Source organism: Stegodyphus dumicola, chromosome 5, assembly GCF_044657685.1.
Source record: "Stegodyphus dumicola isolate Sdum_Otavi_A_Nest chromosome 5, ASM4465768v1".
Lineage (NCBI taxonomy): Eukaryota > Metazoa > Arthropoda > Arachnida > Araneae > Eresidae > Stegodyphus > Stegodyphus dumicola.
The window spans coordinates 154,540,773-154,563,174 of record NC_140772.1 but is presented as its reverse complement, the minus strand read 5'-3'; the positions used below and the strand labels follow the sequence as shown (position 1 = coordinate 154,563,174).

General features: G+C 30.7%; 1 protein-coding gene across 4 annotated transcripts in view; it reads left to right on the top strand.

Annotated features, from left to right (window-relative positions):
- LOC118189317 (uncharacterized) overlaps window positions 1–22,402 on the top strand; it is a 102,170-nt gene that overhangs the window by 59,039 nt on the left and 20,729 nt on the right. For all 4 annotated transcript variants that reach the window (XM_085817274.1, XM_035359902.2, XM_085817273.1 and 1 more), the window contains exon 6: window positions 20,322–20,513. In XM_085817274.1, the coding sequence (XP_085673400.1) occupies window positions 20,322–20,513 (192 nt within the window). The remainder of the gene's footprint in view (window positions 1–20,321; window positions 20,514–22,402) is intronic.

Here is a 22,402-nt window from a genome sequence, read left to right as displayed (position 1 = left end):
GATGTAAGAATGGTGGTGCATTTAATTACGGCAAAGCACACTACGGCTATCTAGCCTAATGGGAGGGATGCCTTTCGTGGAGGACTTTCTAAGGGAAACTTGCTCGTATACACGTTACACATGGGGAAAACCACGAAAACACCCATGCAGCCAGCCCGTTCGCGGGATTCGAACCTCGGACCGAATTACCAGCGTTCAGCGACTTTACCGCTCGGCCGCTGGCGGGCGATGTAAGAGTGGATATTTCTCCAAACAGAAAAATGTGAATTTTTTTGTTGCATTGCACTCCCCAAGGATATGGATTTATTGCAGCTTTTAATTATTGAGAGATCGAATTGAAAGACTGATTGTACTAACTTTTTAATGAGCTATTTATTGAATGCTGCAGCACTGGACTACGACGCAATTTGACTTCAGGGAAGGTAAAATAATTTAACTGTTTTGTTTTTTTATTCATTGAATTGTAAAACGGGTTAATGTTGGCGTAATAGTAATAAACTCGCAGGCGCGACAGAAACGAGACTTGGAATAAAGGATCCTCGAAAATCACTTTTGCTTTTTGTTATTTTTTTATTTTTGTTTGCCATAATGGCGTATTTTATTTGAGATTTAAGCTAAGGAGTGGTGAATATTTAAGCTGATGTTTTCGGTTTTGAGAAGATTGTTTCTAGCGTTTGCGCGCTACGTGATTAGTTCCTGCCAATTCTAAGCATTATATTTATGCTGCTTTGCGGTACTCTTGCCGACAATACTTTAATGCTGATGCGTCGGGTACATTTATTGAGCTAGCTTCTAGCTTAGTATTTAAATTATGAAGTCTTTGACTACTGTTCGGTGTTTAATTTAAATTTGTCCGTTCTATTTATTTTTTTATTTATAAGTTGCGCATTGGTATTGCTCTCCAAAATGTCTGTAGAGTTTAGGTACTTTTTTATTGTTTAATATATCGAGTGCACTATTAATATGTAGTGTATTAATATATCGAATGCACCTTTTATGTTATCTGTGTATTAATTTATTGTATGCATGTAATATTAATGTATAATATAATATAGCTATAGGATATACAATCCGCCTCTGCAATGTCTGTGTAGAGTTCAGGAAATTTTATTATTATACGTATTAATTTATCGTCCCTGCGTCGACTATTATAATAGTGCATTATTAATGTATAATGTAATACGATGTATTACTATTGGGGTGATTCAACATAGTAACAGCACTTTTTGATGGAAGTATCCTTATATTGTATAATAAGCATTGTTATTGTAGAAATCCACAATACCCCTGTTTTCCACCATCTGCCCCTGCTTGCAATATTCTTTTTCTGGACAGTGGCGGAATTCGGACAATACCCGAATAGTCCGTGAAACCCGCCTGGGTGTCCGGACCCTGCTCTCACCTGTCACCTGCTCTATTTATTTGCATTCCTACGAGTTGCAGTTATTGTAACACAAGAGTGTGCCCGTATGTTCCAAGTTCTGCTTAATTAAAAAGGCTGTTTTTATAACCTGCCTAAGATTAGTTTAACTCAGATATAGCGATAACTCGCTTTACGTCTGTTAAGGCTATGGAGCTAAAATAACATTACCACAACCAGTACAACCCTAAAAATATAAACAAACAAAATAATAAAGCACAGTATGTGATACAATTAGTTTGATTAACACTTTAAAATATTATGCTTTTCTGCTCTACAGAAAATTGATGCCTCAGTACACGTACAGACATACGATACAATTTTTACGTTAGTACAATACTATGTTATACTATTATATTCCAATACTAATGCCGCGCATTGTAAATCTGTTATACACATAGTAATACTGTTACGCAGAAATTACATTGGAGGTAGAAGTTCGATTAGAATTCTGAAAAATGTCCAATGTTTCAATATACCACTGTCCTGAAAAATATGTAGACTGTAAATCTTTCAAGTTCATAACTTTTCATTTTTTTCTCTGACAACTTGGCGGCTGATTCACCTGCAAAATTTTCTTATGCTGATCTCATGAGCACAAGGAGGGGGTTTTTAATTCCTTACGAGCTTAAGTTATTATTCGTATTTTTACCTTCTTCCTACTTACGTACGATAGGTAAGAGAGGTAATGTTTTCGGTCCAAAAACTGACTGTGAGGTTTTAGTGAATAGACGCGAATTATAGTCCCCATAACACTATTTTACTGTTTTTACAATGTTGTCCGTCAATCTATGAGTGACGATGTTTCGTTCTCGATAATTCTTACATTAAACTTTCAAAAAATCCTGTTTTCCTTAATTAATTATTAATATAAATAGTTCATTAGATCTGGGGTAAAATAGTACAACCGGAAGTGGTTATTTTAATTGAAACCTATAAGAGGTTTTAATGGACATCTGGAAGTGGTAATTTACTTGAAGCTTGTTACATTTTTAATGAAAAACTGTATTAAAATATAATCCAAAGCATTTCAGTTTCAGTACTTGTGAGTTACTCGAAGCTCTAAACAGTTTTTCGTGAAAAATTTATTATGATAGTCAAAATTGTTGATCACTGTAGAAGTAACAAAATTTATACTGATTTAAAATAAAACGCAGTAATTCCATGAGCGTCAGTTGTAAGGAACTTAAGTTTTACTAACGTTTATTTTATTTTAAATCTTTACTATCACTTCTTATTTTCTACTTCCGGCCAGAATTAAAAGCTTTATTTATGCAAATTTGTCTTGCGAACGCCAAGTACTTAAGTTGTGGCTTTTTGCCAAGCAAGAGAGAGGAAGAAGTGATTAGGAGCAGGCCGCTTGCCATAGCAGTTTTACTCGGTTGCTGGTTGCCTTCAAAGTCAGAGGTTTAATCCTCTTGATAATTTTAAACGTATTGTAGTGTTAACAGTTCTCTGTACTACATACGGCTTCCTGTTAATATACGGCCAATCTTCCACGTAGGCCCTTGTTTATTATTCCAAATTTAAGTTTAAATTAAAGCTTTAAAATTAAAGCAAGCATTAACGCAAGCCCCTGTTTTGAAATTTCCTGAAAAGAATGAGAATTTAGAAATTTCAGCGGATGCTTCGGATTATGCGGTAGGAGCGGTACTTTCGCAAAAGCAAAAAAGAACACTGAAGTAGCACAGAGAAAACAAAAACTTTATTACGATATGAAACGACGGGGAGTAACTTATAAAGTAGGAGATGAAGTATTAAAAATTAAGCATTCACTTTCTTCAGCACCAGAAGATAAAACCGCCAAATTTTTTCCACGATTTGAAGGACCATATGTCATAGAAAAAATAACTCAGGCTGTAGTGGTGTTAAAAGCCAGGAATGGTGAAACATGCTCTGCAAACATTGACCAGAATAAACCATTCTTTGACCGTAATAAAATGCAAATATTTAAAGATCTTTTTCAGGATCCGGCACGGCAGGCACTGCAGGCACAAGCTCCAGAGGTGGAAAAACGACAATCACAAGGGCAAGCCATTAGAAGGCAGGAGCAATTGAAAAGAAAGTTTCCCCGTTGGAAAATTGAAGGTAACAAGAAAAAGAAGCCGTTCCACCGACCAGAAAAGAGAGCGCACGACCACCCCCAGAATGAAGAAGGGAGAAGTACGACGAATGCAAACAGAGCCAGGAGAAATAACGGCAACTATAACCCGGCTCCCAAACGGAAGATCTACCCATTGGACAGGAGTCTACGCAGCAAATGTCGACGAATTGCGGAAGGAACACAAGCTGCGGAGGCAAAGAAACAAGGAAAATTTGAACGGCCAGCAACGAGATCCAAGCAGGAACGAGAGAGAAGTGTCCCGGTTCCGCCAAGACCAGCTGCCATCAAACGGCCAAGACCACAGGCAGAGGCTAAAAAGAAGGTCTTCAAGGGTGACCGAACTGGAAGGAAAAGAAAGCTCATAGAGGAAGGAACTGAAGGGCGATTTCGCCCTTCAGATAAGGAAGAAGGAAGATAAACCAAACGCTAGTCTTTGCTACCTTCCAGGACTGGGCAGAAAAAAGAATGTCCGAATATCACAAAGATAAGTAAAACTTTATGTTACTTTGCAACCTTAAGTTAATCTTTCATTCTTACTGCAAGTGGCAGAATTCAAGACGTTTTACCTCATGTGAGGTCTACCTTTATCGCCAAAAAGGCGAGAAATGAGTTGTTACCTATTTTGGTATTATGTTTTTCAATTACTCGCGAGTAAAACTAAAATTAATATATAATAGGAATGTGTAAATACTTGAATATTGTAAAAGTTATTGTATAGAATTTTATTTAAAAGATTCTGGGAAGAAAGAAGTTTTAGTCTGAAAGACTTTTGAAATGTAGTACTTCAATGTAGAAGAATTGGCACTTGCTTGGAAAAGAATAGAAGTTAACAATGTACTACTAATGTATGTTTTCAAATGCGTAAAATTAACGGCATGTTAATATGTTCTTATATACAATGTGAACTGTTATTTTAAGCGTTAAGAAATACTGTGATATGTTAAAAGTGAAAGTAATGCCAAAAATTTTTAACTTATTCGTGTGACTGTAAAAAGAGAAAATTATTGTGAATATGTGTTAAAGGTTGAATGAATGTAGTTAGGCTCTCTGACGCTACACTTCAGAGTTAGCCACTTTCAGAATAGTACCTCAGGGTTTAGAGATGAATATAAGGTGTGTTATGAGGTCTTGTTATGTTGAATTTTAACACGTTAGTGTTTTGATTGCAGGCGGTAGTGTTGAACACTTGTACATAAACACGTTCGTGTTTGGTGTTTTCTTTTACAACACATGTCAGAGAGCACGGGGAGAGAATTAAATAACGTCATGAATGAAATAAGAATGTTAAGAGAAATATAAGTATTCATGTTACTTGCCATTTAATTGTGTAACATTTCATTAAACTAGTTTTCCTTCCAGATCTCTCGAAGGAATCAGATTTCAACTAGAAACTCCTGTTTAGATGCAAGTACAGATGAAAAGTAATTGTCCATGGAATTGATAATGTAAAAACGAATTTTTTTTTAAATTTCTAGTTTCTAGTGAGAAATGTTTGTAAAAGATTGGCCTCGCGTTAGATTCTAGAGCTAAAAGTTTTCAACAAGGTCGTTTTAGACCTCAGTTTCAAACTAATTAACTCTGGCGGGAAGTATGTAAGGATCTTAAGTTTTACTAACGTTTATTTTATTTTAAATCTTTACTATCACTTCTTATTTTCTACTTCCGGCCAGAATTAAAAGCTTTAACTTATTTATGCAAATTTGTCTTGCGAACGCCAAGTACTTAAGTTGTGGCTTTTTGCCAAGCAAGAGAGAGGAAGGAGTGATTAGGAGCAGGCCGCTTGTCATAGCAGTTTTACTCGGTTGCTGGTTGCCTTCAAGGCCAGAGGTTTAATCCTTTTGATAATTTTAAACGTATCGTAGTGTTAACAGTTCTCTGTACTACATACGGCCTTTCTGTTAATATACGGCCAATCTTCAAGTAGACACTTGTTTATTAATCCAAAGTTAGTTTAGTTAGAATTTAGTTAATATTTTTATATTCTTACGTTCAGACCACAAGTGGTTGGTCTCTGTATTCCGAAGTCCGGAAATCATTGTAAAGAGAGAAAAATAAAGGGTTTCGTATACCCTTCCTGTGTATCTTGTCTACTTCCCACATTTATTGAACATAGCTTTAGTAAGCTCCCTGTTCCGAGTCAGGTCATTTAATGTTCCCCAAGCAAGTAAGGTGGAATACTGAACCTGATATAGTGATGGTTTGTTTCTATTTAGATCTCTTTCTTTGCGACTATTTCATACATCCATGTAGTCGATTGTATTTCAGCTACGTCTTCAATACTTATTTTAATTACTTTGAACATTTTGACCGCATTAATTTTTTTTCTGTAAGCATAATAGTGTACAGAATTTAGTAAATAAAACAGTATAAAAATAATTGCGTAATGCAACACATATTAACTATATTTCTGTTATATTTAGACATGGTGCTTATTTATATCAAACCGTAGAAGGGAATAATTTTTAGAACGATATTTCATTTGTAGAACTTTCAATACGCTTGTAACATTACTAAAATTGCACTTGTTATTCTCTTATACTATTCAAGGTGACAAAGCACAAGAGCAAATATCAAACTGGAAAACACGTATTGCTTTACAGCTTACTGATACCGAAACGCACGGTAGTCACTTTTGAGCTGTAATTCTAAAACCTAACGAGTGTTGTTAACTTACACCTAAATATCGTGGAGAGATACGTGTAAATCAAAATTAACTTACATTTGTTGGTACTATAGAAATATCATTATAATTAAACAAAGAAAATTAAATTATGGAATTCTTTCAAAGTATTTACTTTAAATATATTATAAGCACTGAAGTTTTATTAATTGAAAATAAATTAAAATATATGTTATTAAACTACCCAATAAAATGCAATTTTTAATAAATTGAAATAAAAATGCAGACATTTGATTATGTACATATAAACGTATAAAAAATTTTATTGCTCATGGCCAATTATAGTATATTTTTATTAAACTCCTTATTATTTTTACTTACGGCCAAATTATTGCATTATTTTTGGATTCTAAAATATAATCCAAAATTTCGTACTACAGGCCTCTCTATTTATTGGAATAGCAATAAACAGAAATTATATTTTGTTCATAAATAATCATTTGGCAGTGAAACTTTACTTAAGGCTCGTTCGTATTTAAAATATGGATTGGTGGGAAGTAATGTGCTAGCCATACCAGGTTTTTTAGTTTTTAAAATAGTTTGTAATTATTATAACAACCTCTCATTGTAGCAACCTTTCGCATATGTCTTGGGCACATACTCGTATATAGCGTAATTGATGGAGGAGATTCGAATTGACTAGCGGGCTTCTGATATTCTTGTGACAAATCTTTGAAAGCTGTTTGCAATTTATTTCGCAGTTATGCGTAATATAAGTATACACGCAATAATGCGAGGAGTATTTTGATTCATTTCAAATTCTTTGAAACGGATAATGAAATCTTCAAAAAATTTATATTCAATCTAATATTTATTGTATAAGAAGTTTTTACCAGAAATCCAAGATATCTTCATAGTTTTATAAAGGGAACTGGATGGCAAAATATGAACTATCTCGTTTCAAGAGCGACGGAAGTCAGTTGACAGAACAGAGGTTACTTGTTGAAACTTATCGATCCGTTCTAGGAAGACTCTTCCTGTGTTACGATATCGATATACCGTTATGAATTATGCCAATTATAACGAACATAGCAAAATATTTTGATTCTCAACTAATGAGAGTATATTAATGCACTTCCATTATAGCGACTACTTGTTATAGCGTCGTTTATCAATAGGACACCAAATTCATTATAATGAGCGTCCATTACAGCTCTACAATATAGAACTGGGATTTTTTTTTAGCTTCTGTAAAGGAATTCGCAGAGTGTTTTTTCATATTTTGCTTGAATTAGCAGATTTAAAGTAGACAATGTTTTGATCTTTTAAAAAAACACAAAAGCATTATTCGTCTTCAATTCTTATCCGTGTAAAAATATAAAGCTGATACTAAAAGATAAAGCTTAAGTGCCAAACATTTTAAAAAAATTAAGCCTGAACAAAACCATAATCCATTGAGATTAAAGATTTAAAATAGCGCAGAACTAAACCAGTTAATCTAGGCTCTAAAAAAACTCGAGAAACATTCTTTTGTTCTAGGGTGTTTTGAAAGGAAAGCGAGAAAACTGGTTCTGCGCAAGACGAGGTTAATTATGCTCTCTTAAGTCCGGAGTATCGATTAAATTCTAAACAAAACGCTCAATGCAGCCTTCAAAAGCACGCTTCTTCTCAAAGTGTAAGAATATTTATGAAGTTTAACTAGTAAAAGGTGTGTGTTTTCAGCACTAAGGTAGAGCTTTTTAAAAGGTGTGTTACGAAGTTTCCAACTAAAGTTAAAATTGAAGATGTGTACATTTTTCGAGAAAATAGGAAAGGTCTAAGTACATAATCGGCGAACTTTAAAATTAATAGTTTATGAACTAAGTTTGAAATAAGAACATTATGTTTCAAATATTTATAAGATTAACTCGAAAAGTGTAGTTCAGAATTGTTTCAAGCCACTTTAACAGATGAAACATAACGTTATGTAGAATAATTAAGGCATAAATTATATGTATTATGCATTATTTAGAGAAGAATTCTTTGAATAGTTCATTTATAAATTAGTGAAATCAAACATGAACAAATTCCTTATAGGGGGAAAATAGTCCACATTTAGTTAATTATTTCTCCAGTGAGTAACAATGGAAGTATATAAAAGTTAATTGTTTTAATGTTGTTCAGCAAGTGGAAAAAAAAAGAGACAAACATTCAGTTGGATTAGGAAAATTTCTGTTCACAGTCGTTTTATTAAAATATTCTGCTGTTCATTCATCTGTTATTAGACATTAATTCCTCACTTGATCATTATCATTTTAAAAATGAGTATATTCTTTTCACCTTATGAAATAAAATTTTATTACTCAACAGCTTAAAAATAAAGTATCAAAGATACTTTGTAAAGAATAGTTTTAAATACAATGAATCCTCCAAGGGCAACCATCTTTGCAAGAAAAACAGTATTTTAGAGAATATGGTAAAGTAAACATTGGTCAGAACATAACTTCTGTGACCAGTTTCACAAAAGACCAAAATTGTCTGGAATCGTAGGTGTTCGTCTTGAACATGTTTCATTGTATTTCATTACTCCTAGTATGATTTAATTTTCATTCGATGCAAAATTTAAAAAGCCAACAAAGGTTTTCCGATCATACTAATATTATTCATTCGAACAGTTAGAAATGAACTTATTTTAATATATAAAAGAATATTTTCATCATTACTTCATACAGACATTTGAAAAGTAGGCTACAGATCTTTTGTAATCAGTTAATGATCCTAGATATGTGCTTGCAGCTAAGAAGTTTCTTAAAATTCAAAGCAAAATTTCATTAAAACTGTCTCTAAATTTCTAGTGATTCATAAAAAAGAGCAACTTATTATATTGTAAATTCCGGTTAGTAAACTATTTATTTTATTTGAAGCTGCCTGGCTTTTGACACATAAGTCATGATTCAACTAGCTTCCCATATTTCCGGTTAGTAAAATACTTTTCTTAGTGAGTTTTAGTATATGGATTCACAGAGTATTAAAAATTAGGGAATATTCAGTGACGAGTTAACTCGTTTTTAACACCTGTTGCGAAATTAAGTTCAAAATTTGAAGCAGAAATTTTGAGAGCAAAGTAATTAATTTTCGCAATTAATATTTTAATTTAGAGAAAAGCCATTTTGGGCAATATCATTAAATATGTAGCAGACCTAATTAAGTAAAAACATTTTTTTTTCTCTAAAGCAATAATTTTCAGATAAAAAAACCTTTGTGATCTTCTGTTTCATATTATTAAATATCTGGATTACGTGATATTAAACTGACTTCTTCGAACGATGCCTCTGGCTAAGCACATGTACCGAGAAGGGTCACCTTTAACTTTCGATGATAAAAAGGGGGAAAACTATAAAACAGACATAACAACAGTAAGGGATACTGACACTTTCACTCTCGAACTGTTGCTATATTAATGAAAGGTGCGAAAGATGACGCTCTGTCATGTAAATTTTTTGTTCCTTTAAAATGTTAATAAATTGCTCATATTTTTAATAAGAATATTTGAAGGTAGAAGTGACTATGGGAATCTACTAAAGCTACTATTGCTTAGAGGTTGGAGCATACCCTGTAGAGACATTAGGTATTTTTTGGAAGCCGGAGATATGAAAAATGAGCAACGCCTTCGGCGGGAATCGAACCACGGACCTCTGGAATACGCGCCCAGCGTGCAGACCACCACATCACGAAGGCATGCCAAGAAGGCGGGAGAAATACTTTATAAACTACTGAATATTACAAACTAAATCAAAATGCTTACTGAGTTTAAAGAAAACTATTTGTACCATAAATGCTGGTTTCTTTCCTAAGGCAATTAGAAACAATTACTGTAGCTACCACTGATGATGAGACAAAATACTCAGAGCCTTCCAGCAGTTACGTCATCAAGTAAATTAGACATTTCGGATGCAATGAGAGTATTACAACAATATTTTCACAGCTTCTGCCTCTGTTATTCAAATTATATATACATCCTGAACGCTTTGCGACTTTCCATTTCTTAAATGCACTTGGAAAAGTAAAGACCATGAAAACATTCCTCCTTATAAATCATACATATCTAAACTATTTTGTAAATAAATTGATCCGAATAGTGCGAATGTATTTGTACGTATCCTCAAACAATCAGACATTAAGTATTCTACGTAACGCATGAGTTACAAATGAAACATTCAGAATTATTTTCGCCCTGTTTTTAATTTAATGAGAAAACCGTCCTGAATTACTTTAAATAAAACCTCAACATTCTAGATCCTTTAAGCAGTTAATTAATACAAAATATTTAAAAAATGACTTTCTAAACGACAGAAATTTAATTCGGTTAAGCTGAAATCAAATCAGATAATGTTATAACTAATAATCTAATTACAAGGCAGGGTAATTAATGTTTAAGAAAGAGATAAGTGAAAGTATACAAAGTCGCGAAATGATGAAATTTGGAATTTAGTTAGGAGACTTATTTTAATTTATGAATAATCTCCTTTCCTTTTCCCAGAATATCTATAATCAAAGGCACAGATTGGCATATGTAGAGACATTTTATTTGAAATATGCGCGACGATGCGGTTGAAGCGACAACCGTATAATCTCTTTCGGGAAACGATGAGGAAAGGAGAGAAATATGAGAGTTTAAATTTCTCACACATTAACCTACATTGCCGAAAATTTGCATCATCTAGGAAGATTTATGTAAATGCTCTCAACGGGGTCAATGCGAGGGAAAGTGAAATACTTCATTGTGGCTTTGCATTCAGTATCATCTTTCTTTATATAAAGTTTTTTAGTACAAAAAACATTTGCAGTAAGAGTTTAATTATTCAGATTTTCTAAAATGCCAATGATATGCAAGGAAGATTTAATTTTTTGTTTTTTGTTACAATATAGATTGTATGGTTTAGAAAGAATAAAATATTTTTATTTTCTGTACACAAAATGCAAAATATGCTTTTTTCGATATAATTGAATGATGAAATTTTTTTTATTTATATAAGCACTCAATGCATTCCTTAAGCAAATTTAAACAATGAAATTAATTTTTATTCACGCACATCCTAAAATTAAGCATATTATATTGTTTCCTTCTTATGAACAAGACGTTTTTTCTCTCTCGTGCGAACAGATATAATGTCAAAGATGTTTAGTCTGTTTTAGCAAAGAAGCACCAGTAATGCCTAAGTAATGGTTCTAGAAACAAATACAGAACGTTCTTATATACAGAATGTAATTGCTTAATATATATAGGTCGCAAAGGTTCCAAATGGTATGTAGGCATGTTTGAATTATATGAGGTGAATTAATATGATACTCTTACTGGATTACGATGGATTAATTTGTTTGAAATTTGATTTGAAATTTATTATTTCAAATCAATAGCCTTGTCACACACATATTAATCTAAATTAATCTAACATTTTCACCTAAAAATATTTACAACATACTGTTTTATCCTTATATAAGATATAAATTAATAAAATATCTCAGAAAACATAAATAAATTAAAAAAAAACAAGCTTAATTTTAAAGTGGTCTTGAAGGAACAATCAAGCCTCATAGTTGTTAATAATTTGCTGGCAAAATTTGCAGAGAGAAGCGAAATCAGCAAAATTTGTGAAGCAGGGCATTTTACACCCTTTTGGCGATTTGAATTCAAGGCAGCTGAAAACAAACTAAAATGCTTTTAGAAAACACAGGCTGCTTCTTCTAACGGTTTGTCTTTTTTTTTATGTGTGTGTTAAACAACATTCATTCACTTTTAAATGGCTCCACAATATTTGTAGAAAATATTTAATAAACGTGTACTTGTGAATTTACAGTGCGAAAGTAATGTTCCTTTCTTTCCCGGTGTGCAAACGAAAAGAAACTTTTGCTTGTAAGTAATTAAAACACGAGAAAAAGTTTAGCACTTCGAATTCTGGAGTAATACACAATTTTACGTAATTTTAAATTAGAACACCCCTCACTCATACTATCGAGATCTTTTTCACAAAATTATTTATTTTTTATGAAACAGTTAATTGTAAGCACATAGCTCAAATATTTAAGAAATAAAGTTGACGTCAACTTGTTTAGAATATCCTTCATATTGGATGATTCTATAGGTTTTTCGACAAAAAGTGAACATAAGAATTTTTAAAAGAAAAACAATACTTAAAAGATGATAGAAAACGCTTCTTTTAAGAAATGCAGCTTGTTTAAAATATATAAGATAATGAGATTATATCTTACTAATATTCCACTTAATTTATGATATATGATAAAACCAATACTTAGCTTGTCACCAAAAAATACTGATAAAAGATCTGTCAAATAACATTATACACTTAATGATGTCATTTTATCTGAACTATTATTCATGTTTTCAAAGCATTCTGCTGCATTTATTGGCAGCTTACAACTTCAGCTTAGTATTTTTAGATATAAAACCCTAACCTTTAGTAATGATGTGCTTATGTATATAAAATTAGTATTGAGTTACTTTATTATAATAGTAAAACGTTTTTATGAAAGTAGCAATGGCACAGAACGTTGTAATACTTAAAGATAAATTTCCCTGGGAAAAGAGCTCAGAGTTTTCTGTTTTCATGCATAGGTATATGACACATGATGTTTTTTAATAATTTAAAAAATAGTTGAATTCTGAATCATCAGAGTTTCTTTGTAAGATCGTACAGAAAAATAATAGAGTTTAGAATAAGCATTGTAAGAAATGTTAAAATAAGTTTTTTTTACATGTATGTAAGGTTTTTTTGGTTCAGGATTTAAAAACCTCTCTTTCATCCTTCACATGGGTAGAAAGTGTTAGGGATACCTATTTTGCATGCGAGATTATTTACCCACAGTACATGTTATTGTCTCTTGAAATCAGTCATACTGATCATATCTTATGCTCCTACGCTTAAAACATTTGCCCGAAAATTCTTATAAAATAACTCCATTCAATATATAAAGGGCTAAACATGATAGTCAAATACAAACATATTATTACCAGTGCTATTGCGTACCACATTTACTCGAAAATAAGACACCATTTTATTGCTATATTTTTGTTATAAAATTTTGGATCTTATAAAAGGATATTTTGATAAATAAAATTTCTTAATGAGAGAAAGGAGTTAAATGATCATGCTATGATCTTCAAAACTATTTAGATGAATACACTAAACTATTTAAAAGCAATAAATAGAATTCTTAAGAATGTTATTTGTTTCATTTTTTAGCTTTATTGATTTAAATGAAAAATGCATTTTAATTCACGATATATCTAATTAAAAACATCAAATATTTTTATAGAATTACATTTTACATTTTTTTTTCACTTCTCAAATGTACAGAAGATATATAAATTTCCCATGTTGGTCTAAATGTGTATTATCTATTTATTACTCATAAAATATTTCTCTATTACACCGATGCCATCTGTATAAATAAACCATAATAAACTGTAAAAGAGCCCTTTTAGGTAAACGTTAAAATCTGAAACTTTTAAGTTATTTATTTACTTATTTATTTCCTTTGTTTGTTTATCGCACAAAATACCAATTTAGTTTAAGAAAGGCTTATTCTTAAACTAAGCTAATACAAAATATATTAATTTAAGAATTCTATTATTCATCTAATTAATTCGTCATAATCATTTGTCTTAAACTGCTCTTTTCAAAACGTATACATTAATATATATGTAGTATATTTATATACAAATCTTATATGCGCAGTCTAGTGTTTGAAAAATATGTAAAAAAAAATTATCACATCTCTTTTAACTTGTGTGTTGAGAGAGAGTACATTCGTTTAATTTTGTTCCAAAATGTAGTACTCAGATCATTTAATTGCGTTTTAAGTAAATACCTTCATCATATCAAGCTTACATAGCCATCGCATGAGAAAGCTCATTTTCCTCCATTGAAAATATATTTAAAACTTAAATGTGATTTTCAACTGGGAACCTCAAATACGATTTTCTAATTTTGTGATACTAGATGTGTTTTTAAAAAGTGCCATACTAGCGTAATAACATGTACTCTAAATAAATATTTTGTGTACTTAAAAAATTAGTTGTCTATTGCGACATCTTCACGGAAGACCACGAACTGAAAATTTATTTGATTTAACACCATTATATTTTTTCATCTACGATTTCATTGAGGTGGATACTGGTAGAAGAATCAGTAATGAAGCCGAACTTTGAAAAAATATTAACGATGCCTTTCAGAAAATAACATTTTTGGTCTTGAAATCTGTGTTTCCGGAAGCGATTTATCTTTGAGAGCTATGTAAGAGACACTGATGGTCGCCATAGGGAGGCTAATAAATAACCACAATTTATATCACATTTATTTCGAAATAAATATATATTTTCAGAATCCGTTTTTGTTAATCCCTGTTATTTTTAAAGATAAAAGTAATATTTGAGGACGCTGTTTTATATTCGAGTCTGTGCCGTAATTAACAAATAAATTGATTAGCAATATGATAAACTGTTTTCATATTCAGGTTTTTAGTATACATAATCCGATATCGGGGTCGTAAAATTCTATTTTCTGAAAAAAAAATACTGTTTCTATTTCATGGATTTACTAACAACATCTAGGGAATAAAATTCGGAGTATTGCGTTTTTAACTATAAAAAATCTTCTTTTTATTCTGCAATTTCACATTTATAAAGTTTTCGACACCATCTGTTTAGATATTTTTATGTTGCTTTTCCTGAACTTACTTTATCATGCTATTTTTCAGAATTTTATTATATCGTTTTATCTAGACATTTGATGTCAGTTCCTTGTCAGCAGTCTTCACGACGCATATTACAAAGCTCCTTCAGATATTAAAATATGTTTTAAAAGCTTAAAAGTGCGAAGAGGTCATAAGAACTTTTATATTCATAGGATACTGAAAAAAAAAAGCGTTAAGAGTAACTTCGGTTTACATAATATTTTTAATTAACTTATTCGGGATGCTAAATTTTGCCTTTTCTAATCGTAGAAATTATTGCTTTCTGCAATTCGACAAGTAAGTTTTCTTCTGATTGGGTTCTATTATGTTATTTCCTTCTTATTTTATTACTGACTACTTGCTTAAAAGTATTTTTTAAATTTTATTTTGTGGCTTTAAATTCTGTTTCCAAAAATGTTTTCAAAATTCTAATATTTTATCGGTTTTTATTATAGTATTCTGTCAGTTAGCTAATTTTGGGATATGTACGTGCATCGGTTTTTACTACAGTTAATGCTTTTGCCGGAATGATATAAATTCTACATGATAAGGTAAGCTGCCGGTGGTACCGAGACATCATTTTGTGTATTACGTGTGCGTATAATGGGGTTGTACTTCTGATTTAAGTGGTTACAGATTAATGTAATAGTGAAATGTATTTCTGATTTAAATGACTCCGATATAAGCTACTTAAAGCACTAAGGACACTCGTTTTGCAAGGAAATTTTACTTTCAGATCGAAGCAAAAGCTCAATGGCCTTCTAATTGTGAGAAGCTTTTGAGTAAGTTGATGCTATGCGGTATTTGGTTATGGAGTCCTTGATTTAAGGCCTTAGAAAAACCAAACTGTTCTTTTTTCTATTGTTGGTAAAGACACCTAACGGTTACCAAATGTTGAAAAGTCTGGACAAAGATATGTTATCCACAGCATGAAATTTCTGTAAAATTTCACTGAAAAGAGAGATTGGTCTAGGTGCTTTTTTTGTTCTATATTTTTAATAACACTGTAAACTTTGGAAGTTAAAAACTGATAGTCAAAATATGTCGTACCTCGGACTTAGCAAGTTTAGTTCTGGGAATATTCCTAAGTTTGTCAAGCAGAAAGAAAGCACTTTGTCATAAAGCACAAAAAATACCATTCAATGACCAAGTAACCGTGCCATCCAGGAGTTAGTCCTTAAAATCTCCACCTTCTTTGCAAAATTAATCTTGACCACATACTTACAGATTTTTTCTAAAAATTTGGAAAATTAATATTTGAGAGAAAACATTCCATGAATTAAACTTGGTTTCTGCTAACGTGAAAACGCAAAATATTTTCGTGAATATTGTAGTCATTTTAGTATATATATAAATCATTTAAGTGAAATTATATATAAAATTGTAGTATCTATTGGGTAATGTAAAATGAAGATCCTCAAAAATGTGAAACTCTGCCAAAAAAATAAGATTACAGGGGCACGTCATTTCACACTGAGGTAAATGGCTATCTCGCGAAATTGGTAGCACCCAGTTAATGATGATTTTGGAGACTCATTTTTGTCCACAAATTTCGCAACAATTCCACGGCATTTGGATCCGGTCCCTGTATAATTGGACTGCAAATGAATAATTGTAATTAATCTTTATATGTAACTGTAACAGTATGCGGCCATTATATGTAACTTTAACAAATATGCCTTCTAATAATTTCGAGAAAGGAAAGATACTGGCGATTTTCCAGCGGTCGGGGGAAAACTATAAAAGATCGAAGAGAATATATTTATTCTAGTTCTCAGTCTTTCAGTTCATCATCGACTGATTCATTGACATCGTTCATCATTGACTGATATATATATATATATATATATATAATATGCATATTATAAATAAATATATATATATTTATGTATAATACACAGAGAAAGGTAGATAGATGTAGATTTATTTATTTCATTAGGTACCTTAACGAAATTATTTATCACGTATTTTAATACTTGTAAGACTTAATACACAGGCAGCAATGAAATTAAGTTTACTTATTAAATATTCTGAAATGTTGATACCCAAATATGTTGATAATAATATCTCGAATGCCATTCTAAATAAAAGATGAATGCCGATAAATTATAGAAAAATTTATTTATTTAAGAAAATTAATAAATAGTTTTGGTAAAATATGAGATATGAATTGTATGATTTAATTTCTTAATTCAAAGTTTATTTCCATCAGTATTTAAAAAATGCAGGCAATGCTAATCTTAGTAACTGCTGAATTTAAAAAACGTACTTTAAAAAATAAATAGAATTTTAAAATCTTAAAACGAGAAATATACAAACTTTTGGGTATATTAGTTATGTCCGATTTAAATTGAAAAATATGTTTTTGCACATATTAATTTTCAAAAATAAAAAGAATTACAGTTCGATATTTACAGTAACTGCTTAGACTGACTGCACTCGGCATTTTTCATTTTCCTATTATGTAAAGGAAATATTCTAAAACAATTTTCTCTCAGGTTTTTCCATGAAAATTTAAATTTAATATTTTCTCTACTCATTTTATTTAATACAGTAAGTATTATAGGAAGTTTTGAGTCATCCGAACTAAGAAGGATAATTTCTTCTCGTATCGATTCTAGTTGAAAAAAAGGTTTGATTGTAAAGGGTTGGAAAAAATGGTCTAACCGTAGTTAAGGTTATGCCCAAGTGAAGTGTCAGTAAGTTAAAAGAGTTAACGAATTGTCTTTAAAATATTAGACCATTCAAAAAGAAGTAAATTATACAAAGGTGTGTGTATTTAATTATGGCAAAGCACACGAGGGCTATCTGCCTAAGGGGAGGGATGCCTTTCGTGGAGGACTTTCTAAGGGAAACTGGCTCGTATACACGTTACACATGAGAAAACCACGAAAACGCCCATGCAGCCAGCCCGTTCGCGGGATTCGAACCTCGGACCGAACTATCAGTGTTCAGCGACTTTACCGCTCGGCCGCTGGTGGGCCTAAATTATACAAAGCTATTGTAAACCTCGAGATAATATAAACGATGAGTTATAGTTCTTTTACGAAGAGAAATTATGGAATATTTTAAAATTATTTTTCATAGCGATTTATTTTGTTGAATATGATACCATTAATTGCTTGCCAGGTAAACAGAGATGTAGCTAGCTAATTACCAAATATTAATTTGAGGTCGATAAATGAAGTGGTCGGCTTGAAAAGCAAACAAAGAAAATTCCTATTATTTTTGTTAGTTACTTCTTTCCAAAAATGATAATTCAATTAGAAAGTAGTGAACTGCTTTTTTTTCCCTCGGAGAAATCTGTGTCAAATTTAAAATCCGTATGAAATTCCAAACCTTTTTCAAATCTGTTAAGGGGTAAAACGAATATATGAAGAAGATCAATTGGTATAACATTAGTGATTCTGTAGAATATTTGTAATCCCACAATAATATATGACAACATAACTATGTATTTTACTCATGTGTACTCGTATAACATAAATTTCATAAGATAAAAAAGACAAAACTGATCCAAGAAGCATCTATAAATATATATGAAATTTATGTAGCTTTTAGAGTAATTAAACTAGAAATATTCTCAAAAGCGTATCAATATACCTTAACATTTATTTAAAAAGATTTTCTAATAATTTGCGGGTTAGGGAAAAAAATCTCAATTTCTGAAGTTTGCTTGTTATACATTATTAATTTTAAACTTTCGCCGAATATTCTTTTCTTTTAAACACAGATAGCATTAAAATAGTGTTCCTGACAAATTTTCCAAACCCGTAAAAGTGTACTACATAATTTATTTAGGAATAGGGAACCTAAATAAATTACTTTACATTCGAAACGCTCCAGATTCAAATATTTTGTTCAAAATGGCTTCGAAAGCTTTTCTTCGAAAGTTATTGAAAGTTTCAATAACTTTGATTTTTGCTTTAAAATGAATTGAAAAATTTACTCCTACATGAGATAAACGTTAAAGTTTCCCATGTTAACTAAAATAGCAAAATACAACAAATGTCATTTTTGGAATTTTTTATTTTTATGTGAAGCATAATGAAAATAAGTAGTTTCATGTATTGCTTTATTTGAAGAATTTCATTAACTATATTAAAATTACTAAACCCAGAATATTCAGTTTGTTTCGCAAATTTTTACCTTATTACCAATTATTTTACAGATATGTGTCTATATATTTTACGATAACAACTGTAAACAGAAGTAATGGTTTTTGCGTTGAGAAATAACGCTATTATAACCGTTATAAAATGAGAAAGTTGGTTTAATGCTAAGTGCATAAAGTATTAATATTCTAATAGACCTTTCTAATAACGGAAGTTTCGTTTAGATATTAATAGCTGTTTTTAATTAAAAATAAAATAAATAAAAATATTTGAAAAATTTATATTTTAGACGTACAAAATATTTCTCCGATTCTTGTAGGTAAGCCTTCTATTTTAGAAATATCAAAAGTACTATGATGAAAGGATTAGCATAGCCACTTTTCGTTAATCGTTTTAGGAAGAGCGTAATCGTGTATGATACTAATTTTTATATGAAGGCTTTGATGAAAGAAAGAGAAGAAAATTGCTGTGTTACCGTTTAATAAAACTGATTTTCTCTGTTTAGTTTAGAGTAAAATCAAAAATTTAATATTTTATCAAATATTTACTATCCTAAAAATAGTTAACCGATGAAAATGTAAAAAAGGTTTTCGTAACTATTTTTAACCCTAGACATTAAAATATGTCTTTCCATATTCATAAACTAAAACAAGTTATTATTCGTAATTAACTGCGCTGGTAGTTAAAAATATGAAATTAAGGGCATGTTGGAGCAATAAAATAAGCTGCTAACTATTCAAATATCAAAATAATAAAATAAAAAAGAGATCGCATTTTCACCGGCAGAATAAAATTCTGCGAATTTTCAGATGGTTATTAAAATGTTTCACTAATAGTTCTTTAAATAGACAACTTTTATATTAGTTTACATACTACCAATTACACAATATTATGGCTCTTGAACTTTTTTAAAAACTGAAGACACAGTTTTCAGATTTTTAAACATAAAAAAATTTATTTGCAACGCTTTATTTTAGTTAAATATTGCAATCAGAATCTGAGTTAAAATCCGAATAGAATTAAATCAGAAATAAAAGAATTAATGAATGTGATAATAGATACCATTGTGATATCTATTATCACATACCATTGATAGATACCATTGATACATACACAATAGATACCATTGATTAGATACCATTGTAACAAAAGATTAAAATTTTGTGTTTTTTTATAGTGCGCAAAGAATTCTAAATTATCCAATTTAATATGCGTAAACTATTTTCCAAGACAGTAATTAATTTGTAGTCTTGTCAGATAGTTTGCATTGAGGCTTAGTTTTGTTAAGCAATCAATTTACTAATCGTTATTATGAACCTTTTTCTTTAGGGCGAGCTGAATAAGTCTCTTCTGAAAGTGATCAACAAGCATCTCATGAAATTGCCAATCACGTCCATCATGCCAGGCTCCAACGCCGACGAGTATATAGACCAGATCCTTCTCAACGTCAGAAACTACATCCGGGACAATAATTTGGACCCAATGGCGTTGCCAGATTACGTATCCAATTTCACAAAGGAGGTTGGATTTTCTATGTAGCAGTATTACTTGCGAAAAATTCTAATTATAATAGAGAAAATCTTGAGTCTGTGAGTTTGTTTCTATTATGAGCCTAATATGAAGATGTTCTATACTTAAGAAAATTATATAGCGGAAAGAGATTAATTTGAAACATATTCGGGCCAAATTGGTAACTTTCCAATATGAAATTGTAGTACTGTAAATAACAAATGTGATGTTATTGTAGTTAAATAACTGCAATATTATAAAAATCAAGGCTTTTTATCAAAATAGCAGAATTAGTCTTTCACCGTGAAATATATTAATTAATCAATACAACCGTTTTTGAATATTTTGAATTGGTGTATTATCTCTAATTAATATATACGAAACCAAGTAATCTCGGATTTATTTCTAAACATTGCAGATGGTTCAGGATAGGTATTTGAAGTTTCTGCTTTCGATATTCAATAAAATTAATAAATGACTCTTAAAATCCTTTGGGAACAGTTAGGCTTGTCGAAGCACGAATTGCACACAAAGATACGCGGTAGGAAGTTTTAAAAAATACCTTACAAATTAATGTAATACAAAAAACTGAAAAATAAAATCTTAAATGCTGAGTTTTCAGTAGTTTTTAATTGACTAATTTATTATTAGTTATTTTTTTCATCATTTAAAAGATGTCATGAATACACGGCTTTTTTAAATTGAGCTCCGTGGAAAACTTAATCGTCTACATAATAATTTTACCCTAATAATTTATTTATAAATTGTTAAAAAAAGGTGTTAGGTACATTCGTTTTAGTTCTCAGTAATAATTTTATTGCAAGCCAATCAAAGAATCATCATCAAAGCCAATAAAAGACTCTGGAAAGTAAATTCCTGGAAATGAAGTACTTTTTCATAATATTCTGAAAGCTAAATTCTAAGATGAAAAAGAAAATTATTTTCTATCTTACACTGAACATTAATATAACATTGATAAAATTCGTCATCTATCCATATTGTTGTCAACATATAAAAGTAATAAAGCTCTAAATTTGTTTTCAATACTCACTTTTAGCCTAAAAGGGCCTATTAATTTCGAAATGGGATTTTGCATTGGTTCAATATAAATAGTAGCTCACTTTTCAAATTGTTGCCGCCAAATAGTATCAACCTGTATTATTTTTAAAGAAATTAAATGAAGAAGAATCTGCCTGTATGTATGTATTTCCCTGGTATTGTGAAGAAACGATGGTACATACAACTATCAAATTTTGAATAACTTTAACCTTTTATTTTTAATTAACATACCCAACTCTATGAAATCAGTATGTTGCGTGACCGGAAATAAAATACTTTGGTCCATGCGCCAAAGTGTTGCCATTCAGTAAAGCCTAAGATACTTTCAATTTAATCTGGAAAGTTGTCGAGTCATAAACTGAGCGATGTACGAGTAAAAGCAATAAAGACTCTTCTTAAGAATATTTTTTCTGCTTTTTTATGTGATTGATTTAAATAAAGATTTATAAAAATCATAAAATGTCTAATTAGGAATATTCAATATTTTTTCGAAATTACAGTACCTGGATTCATTGAAACCATTACAGACTTTTTATTTTTTATGATAAGCATTCTAGGTGAGTGGCCGTTTAACCACCTAGTTTTCAAAGAAATAATATAAAGAATGTAAAAATATGGTGTAGCACCCTCTAACGCTCGATCCGAAATTCTAAGGATATGCTGTATTAAAATATTTTGTTATTTTGCTGTTGAAGTCAATTTTAACTAGCGTTAAGTGCCAATAATGTGATATTTAACAAATAAAGATAACATATGAAAAGTTAATAAGAAAAATCTGATGTGAACATAACTTCCTTGTACCACCTACTAAATTATTCAAATTTTTTTCTGCCCTTCATTTA